General features: G+C 40.7%; 1 protein-coding gene across 3 annotated transcripts in view; it reads right to left on the bottom strand.

Annotated features, from left to right (window-relative positions):
* Nucleotides 1–235: 235 nt before the first annotated feature.
* PKP3 (plakophilin 3) overlaps nucleotides 236–7,833 on the bottom strand; it is a 57,484-nt gene continuing 49,886 nt past the window's right edge. Inside the window, exons 2-13 of one of the 3 annotated variants that reach the window (XM_063438617.1) lie at nucleotides 7,194–7,288; nucleotides 5,788–6,461; nucleotides 5,389–5,512; nucleotides 5,091–5,298; nucleotides 4,816–4,990; nucleotides 4,549–4,666; nucleotides 4,228–4,389; nucleotides 3,658–3,843; nucleotides 3,062–3,215; nucleotides 2,647–2,839; nucleotides 1,587–1,674; nucleotides 236–925 (exon numbers count right to left, since the gene is read on the bottom strand). In XM_063438617.1, coding sequence (XP_063294687.1) covers nucleotides 890–925; nucleotides 1,587–1,674; nucleotides 2,647–2,839; nucleotides 3,062–3,215; nucleotides 3,658–3,843; nucleotides 4,228–4,389; nucleotides 4,549–4,666; nucleotides 4,816–4,990; nucleotides 5,091–5,298; nucleotides 5,389–5,512; nucleotides 5,788–6,461; nucleotides 7,194–7,288 — 2,213 coding nt within the window. In that variant the 3' untranslated portion in view covers nucleotides 236–889. Of the gene's footprint in view, nucleotides 926–1,586; nucleotides 1,675–2,272; nucleotides 2,840–3,061; nucleotides 3,216–3,657; nucleotides 3,844–4,227; nucleotides 4,390–4,548; nucleotides 4,667–4,815; nucleotides 4,991–5,090; nucleotides 5,299–5,388; nucleotides 5,513–5,787; nucleotides 6,462–7,193; nucleotides 7,289–7,833 lie in introns of those variants that run through there. The other 2 variants (XM_063438615.1, XM_063438616.1) reach the window with 2 other exon arrangements.

Below are 7,833 nucleotides of genomic sequence, written 5' to 3'. Positions count from 1 at the left end.
AAGGTTTGATTTGGTACATCGAGAACGTTCCCACAGAGAGATTTCTATTTAACCCTTTTGGTTCCATGGTTACTAGAACAACATAGAAACACAAATAACAGAATGAAACTTCTTTGTTTTTATTAACCAAGCTACAACCTTATATTTTTACATAAATTGCATAAACAGGGACAAAGCCCTAAACAAAGTGAAAATAAACGCTTAGCAACAGAAATGTTCCCCTGAGATTTTCCCCCCCCCCATTTTTTTTGTTTTTATTTTTCATTTTTTTTTACTTTTTGGCTCACAAACAAGGAGTAGTCTTGGCACAGTCAAAGACCACAGCAAATCCTGTTTTGTGCTACCATTTGAAAGTGAACTAAGAGGCTAAGGAATAGCAAGAGATGCATTGCAACTTCAAAATTAAATCTACACCCCCAACCACACCTTTTAATAAAAAACAGCCTTTCTTATACGAATCTGGCTACCAGGAATAAAATACCAAATAATTTAAATGTAGGTCTAGCAAAGTAATTGCCAATTCTGAGAGGCTAAGAGAATGAATGTTCAACGTAAGCATCAACACAATTTATTATCCCCCCCCCCCCTTTAAACTTGCAAATGACAATCCAAATGTTTAAAATCCAAGTATTTAAATGTACATGCATGTGTAAGTATTGTATAGATACCGATCCCTTTAATGTGCCATTTTACAAAATACAATGACACACATATGCACTTAGTGATCTATTTACATTCATCGATGTGATTGGCGCCTACTGGAGTCTGAACAGAGGAACCCAACTGGTCTTAAAGAAAGAAATATGTTGCAGAATTAAATGTATGAGCACTGAAGAATAATTGGTTATCTCCAACCAGCTGGTCATATCATCTACACATGCAGTCCACTTCACGAGCTGAGAAAATCCTCTTTTCGGTATCCTTTCTGTAAAGCAAAAAGAATCAAGTTAAGTAGTTAGCAGGAGAACTGGAAACTCTTTGAAGCCGGGCCGTCACAATCCCCTTTTCCTGTAAGCCTGACTTGTCTTGTGGCAGCTACTTGTTTGTTAATCCAGCTATTGTGCATTGCCACAGTATACGTTAATGCTTTATAAGGGCTGAGAATAGAATTAGGGCATTCATACTGAGCCGGTAATTACATAAAAATGCCAAAAACCTGAGAAAACGTATACTGCACTATCGCTTTAAAAGTACAATAAATACATTCAAAAAACAAACATTCTGTGAAGATGGTTCTAGGACCACAAGAACAGAACCAGCACAAACAAGAATATCCAGTGCTCCACATTTAATTAAGGACACCAAAAACAAACATTTCATGTGAGAAACCCTTTCTTCGCGTACAATGTAGTTTCACGCAAAACGTTTGTTTTTGGTGCATTGGATATTTTTGTTTGCGCTTGTTCTGATGTTACTTGAATGACCCGCTAATTAGGATAATACACACAAAGGATGCCTCCTGTAGGGGCCCAATACTATAAATGTACATGTTTTCTAGTAAAATCAGATGGAAGGACAGACAGGGGAGATTATAGTGTTTGTGGCGTTCGGATACGTGGAGAATAAGGTGTAAAGAATTCACGTACTGCCTTGAAGTCGCGGTGCAGTTTACTATATTGCCACATGTTGGTGAGGAGGCTGGAGGCCGCACGAGAGGCCTTCTCATTTTCTGGGCTGAAGATAAAACAAAAAGAATATAAATTATTTTCATTCCAAATCTTTCATTCTCATTTTCCTCCGATTATAACCTCGGAAATATCAGTCCCACTTAGAAATCCTCAACTAATACAGCACTCGTCACGTTCACATTCACAAACATATACAAAGTAACATACGTCCAACTCTTCCAAGCTTGTTTACGAAGGTGAACATTTTAAATTTAAGGCCAAAGTAGCTAAACGGAAACCAAAAATATAGTAAAACAAAACTTTTTTTACTTCCAGCGCTGTGTGGGTCTGCTGGCTGGCTCCTTGGCTGACATCATGAGAATTAATGATCTCAGCCAATCACAATCCTTTTGCATTGGGATTATTGGATTGGCTGAGACTGACAAGGAGGAAGACCAGGGGCAGAGCCAGCATGATTCAAACACAGCCCTGGCCAATCAGCATCTCCTCATAGAGATGAATTGAATCAATGAATCTCTATGGGGAAAGTTCAGTGTCTGCATGCAGAGGGTGGAGACCCTGAATGGCAGTCACACTGTGCAGCACTGCCCCAGGAGGCACCTCTAGCAGCCATCTGAGGAGTGGCTAGTGGAGGTATCACTATTTTCTGAAAACACAGCATTTATTGCAAAAAGCCTGAAGGAAATGGTTGTACTCACCAGAACAAATGCAATAAACTGTGCGTGTTCTGGTGACTATAGTGTCAATATTTATAAACGTTTTCTACTATCAAAATATATAAAAATCACCCTTTATTATTTCTCTAAGGATGATGAAACCAGGAAGTTCTTATAAAGAAAGAAGGGCTTTATTTTTGTCCTGTTTTAGCAAAATGACAATGGGTCTAGCCAGCATTACGTACTACAACTACTGTGAGTCATCAAATATATAACAAAGTTCTGGGTATTGGTGACATTAAAGCATTTCTTTGCAGCCGTAAGAGGTAAATACCAACAATAGCGCGCAGCCCTGTCTTTACCTGTCTCGCCTTTTCTTGATGTACATTAGTTTGTTCAGCCCATTGAAGTACACGATATCTCTTGCTGCTAGCGGCCCAGCTACGGTTAGGTTGTTCAGAACAGCAATTATATTAATTATAACTTCTGGAGGAGGGCTCTTATCACCACCCTCACCTGGGAGCTTCTCCAAGAGGTGGCTCACTAGCTTGGTTGCTAAAAAAATAAAATAAAAAAAATATACATAAAAATAAATACAAATATTGAAGAAGGGCCTATAGTATGAGTGAACATAATAAAACCACGTCTAATCACTAGTGTAGGTGTTAGGCATGCTTGATTAATAGAAGGGAAGAGACGGATAAAGATTTAGAAAGCTGGGGAAGAATGTAAAGAAACTCCAGAAAGAGCTGAAGGGAGGGCGAGCTAAACACGTACACATCTCGTCCTTATTTTTGGCGTGTCTTGAAAGGTTGCGTATGAGTCCAGTGAGAGAACGTAGCTCAGTGTTATCTGCAGTCCGTAAGCGATCCAGGACAGGGTTTAAAATACGTTCCTGTTCAAGTGCCACTTGACTCAAAACCGCTGCCCACTGTGAAAACACAAATAAACGTTAGAAGTCTCAGCAATTTGCCGGCAATTATTTCATTCCATGTGATACATTCACCATGGTAATGCTTTCAAACGAGACATGCGTGCAATGCAAACGTATGGATATTGTATATCTGAAGCGCTTGCAGGCACAGTTCTATTTTATTATTGGATAGAATCCTCACATACTCTCAGATCTTACATTTAGGGGAAATTAAACAAAAATGAAAAAGAAATTGTGAGCACAAGTGAGCTATTCCTACTTCAGTTCTGAAACACCAGGTATTCTAACTCTGCGTCAGCCACCGATCTTACTGCAATCCCAATAATCCAAGTAACGCTTCACATTTTTGGGTTTGTTACCATGGAGTCACCAAAATGAGAACACGGAGTGGTGGGTGTAGTGTTCTGTGTTCCTGGGAGGTGTGTGTTTTATTTCTCACCCTGCGATCTCCGGCAGTGATATTCTGCAGAGCGCCCGCCGCTGCTTCGGTGGTGTGCCTGTTCAGCTCACACTGCTGCAGAACCCGGTTATATAGACCAATAATCTGTGGGTGCCACAGCAACTCCATGCCTTTAGGGTCCCGAGAAATCTCTGCAAAGGTGGCAAGGTCAGTGCCTTGCTGCTGCTGTCAGGAGGGGGAAAAAAAAAAAAAGGTTGCTTTCTTACTTATTATGTAACAAAACTAAATATAGCTTTACCTTGCAAACTAGCATTCTGTAATCTGGGAGTAAAACCTAAATTGTGGTCCATTGCCAAAAATGTGTGAAGTAATGGCGAAATAAATAAAAACAGGACATTTTTTCCCCAGTAACCAATTCAGTGTTATTCTTCTGTATATTTCCCAGATCAGCTCCAAGAGTGACAGCAGGTAGTGATTATTAAACAGAATAAAAGTCTCTTGTTTCTTCTTAAACTGTAAGGGACAGCACTTATGGTTTTCCTGCAGATGTGGTTTGCATTTTGCTGAAGGCATGGCCATTGCTAGCGGTGGGATGTGTTGACTTTTTACCTCTTTGAGTTTCCGGCTCTGTGGGGTGAAGCAGCCAATTGTATCTCCAGCATTGGTGCGTCCTCGTTGGATTCCTTCTATTCTCTGCAGGCAGGAGGGAGGCATTTCATCATAGATACGGTAAGAGAGGTTCCTCAATACACACACCGCGTTCTCCACACTCTACAAGAAAAGAGACAATAGGTTAGTTATCACAGCTGCCATTTTTATTTCCATCTAACCACAAAGAAAGCATTGTGCGGAGTCGACTTCTAGCACTGGCCTCTACTTTTGTGCTAATGATTTCCTTTTGCCCTCTATACATGCACATGTAGTGCTCACCTTGTCCCTATTTTTGCCAGCTTGCAAGGCGTTGTTGGTGTAGCCAACCAGGGCATCCAGAAGACCAGGACACTCTCGCATTTTTTGGCGGGTCTCCTCACTGGCTGAGCTCAGGTTCCTGGTAGAATATAAAAAAATAAAACAAAAAAACACAACCTATTAATATCATCTGTGTTTTGTCTGAAAAGCTCAATCCTTTCCCGACAATCTGTCATTGTCCATATTTTCCCACCAAGTTCTGGATTTTTTCCATCAATATCTTGGTACCTGAGAAATCCAGTAGAATTGTGGAATATTTCAGCCTCCGATGCATTCTGCTGAATAAGTGCTGAGCCCGCTGAGCCGGACAGGGGTGTCAAGACACGATCTGTGAGTGGGCCAAGAGTGTCTCTTGCCAACCTTGTTTTTAGATTATCACTTGAAGACAAGTTCCATAAAATGCCTGAGTAAGAGAAAATAATGTAAGCGGGGACAGCAAAAATAATCGATAGAATAAAATCACAGGAAATGAAAGCGGTTTAATAACACAACTAACATCGCACCTGTTACGTTCTTCCTTAGTTCATCATCATCATGCTCTTTCAGCGCCTGCAGTAACTCATATACGCCATTTTCCTCCACTAGCGCCATTTTGTTCTCCGCACTGTCATAAATAAGATTGCGCATGGCACCTGTGGCATGACGTTGCACATCCGGATTGCGTTTGTTAAAAAGTTTTACCAGTTTGGAAATAGCCTGCAAGCTTCTTGCCTGGGAAGTAAAGATTAAAAACCGTTATAATATTCACTGGAGAGACAGTAATTTCCATTAAATTAAGGCCATTTAAGAGTTCATATTCACCTGTGTTTTGGCTTCTGCATCATTGTAGCAACGGTGCTGTATGTAAGCTGCGCCCAGTACCTGCAGATTGGGGTCGCTAGCCATTAAATATTTTACTGCCGAAGGCATGTCCATATCATCGAACCTGGAAGTGTATCATATAGAGAAATTCATTTCTATCACTGACAACATTTATCATCATATTTACTGAATAGTGCTGACATGTTATATAGGTAGTTTCACACCTAGTCCTTATAACTTTCAATGGAAGTTTATATATTTTGTCTACTGTAATCAAAGTCATTTGCGATGCCTACATCTTTGCCTTTTCTTAGCTCACTCCCACCACCTTTGCTCCTTTTCTTTTATATACAGATATATTTGACCGGAACACCCTTAAAGCAGCAAACGTTTACTTACCCACTTGTAAAGGAGTGCTGGCTCATTAGACTCTTGTTACCATCAAAAACATCCACGCCTCGAAGATCTTGCATTTGATGTACAGATTCTGCCAGGCTTCTCACAGATGGTGCACGTGAGCTCTGCTCAAGCATGGTAGACACATAATTAGAACCTACCCCGACAGAGGACTGCTGTTGCATCTGCTGTGGAGACACTGCATTTAGAGTGCCATAGGAAGCAGATGCCATGCGAGCCCGGTTAGTACTTTGGAAACGCTGTAGAGTACGCATGGCAGGTGCCCGGATTGTCCGAGTTTGTGCCACCTCTGCCCTCTCAACCCAAGTTGTACCACCTCCATCTTGGGCAATGTTGCCTGAATAAGATCTTTGAAGTGTTGGCCCAGCACTGGTAGTGGACATCTGGCGCCCATAGGAAGCTGCATTAAATGGTGCCCCTTGGTCATAACGATCATCTCCATTGCCAATGCGGAGGGACCTCAGTGACATTGTATCACTTTCTCTCCGGCTTGGGTATACACGTTCATGGTAAGAGGTTGGGCGGCTGGTGGAATAACCACGTTGCTGAGGTGCCACGCTGATTCTTTGTGTACCTCCAATATCCACAGCAGAACGAGAAGAGTAACCTCCTGACCTAACTGCTCCAATGGTGGAATAGGCGGATGGTCGAGCAGACTGGGAGAGAGATAAAGATAAATATAAATATAATTGAAGAACAACAACAAAAATAAACAAGTCAACATGAAAGTCATTTTCAAATAATCTTTCCTGTGAAACTATCAGCTGACCTTCTGTGTTTCTAAACTTCATGCATTCTAACAACCTGTGTTTATTATATACCTCTTTCTCCATACATGTAGTTCCTGGGACTACCGCGATTTCAAAGAAAAAGAAAACAAGCCACTGGCATCAAAGAAAGAATCCATGCGACCTTCTTTGGCTATCCGGCTATTAGTAAAGACTACATACCCTGCATGTGCACAGGGATACACTGTCTAGCTTTCAGAGGGAGCCGGTATCTACTTGAATGAGCAGTTGATGACTTGGGATCAGCTCCATTGCTTAGCAGTGAATGGGGTGATTAGTGGGGTTATAAGCAGGTCTGGTACGGCCGCCATTATCTTATTCAGCAGATCCACTCATCCAATCTGATCAATAAACATTCTGCTGCAGGCTAAATTAATCATCTGAATGGTGGAGCCATTTTCCTGCCCGAGATGGACTCTCTGGTGAAGCTTGGGGGGTATCTTTCTAGTGGTTTTTGTCACTGATAATAGGAAGTGTCCCTTGAAACATTTTAGAACCGACTAGCGGTTAAAGGAAGTTATTTTTCCTTTGGTAAAGGACAGAGCCATTATAAGAAGTTACAGGACAATGAAGAACGTCTTTCTTTCCCCAGATACTTACAGATATTCTTTGTTCAGAGCCCAACACCTGAGACCGGGAACTATAAGACGAGGGTAAGGTGGTGTACTGGCTTCGGGAGGAGTAACTTTCTGTACCTGAGAGAGAGGAGACAGTTTGGGTAAAGCCGTTCTATGCTGTCGGCATATTGACGTATCAAACGAGAACATAAATTAGATAGAACGAGAACATATATTAGATAGAACGAGAACATATATTAGATAGAACGAGAACATATATTAGATAGAACGAGAACATATATTAGATAGAACGCGAACATATATTAGATAGAACGCGAACATATATTAGATAGAACGCGAACATATATTAGATAGAACGCGAACATATATTAGATAGAACGAGAACATATATTAGATAGAACGAGAACATATATTAGATAGAACGCGAACATATATTAGATAGAACGAGAACATATATTAGATAGAACGAGAACATATATTAGATAGAACGCGAACATATATTAGATAGAACGCGAACATATATTAGATAGAACGCGAACATATATTAGATAGAACGCGAACATATATTAGATAGAACGAGAACATATATTAGATAGAACGCGAACATATATTAGATAGAACGAGAACATATATTAGATAGAACGCGAACATATATTAGATAG

The sequence above is a fragment of the Pelobates fuscus genome, chromosome 12 (genome assembly GCF_036172605.1).
Source record: "Pelobates fuscus isolate aPelFus1 chromosome 12, aPelFus1.pri, whole genome shotgun sequence".
Classification (NCBI taxonomy): domain Eukaryota; kingdom Metazoa; phylum Chordata; class Amphibia; order Anura; family Pelobatidae; genus Pelobates; species Pelobates fuscus.
Note: the sequence above shows the minus strand (reverse complement) of the source record. Positions and strands in the feature narration are given on the sequence as shown.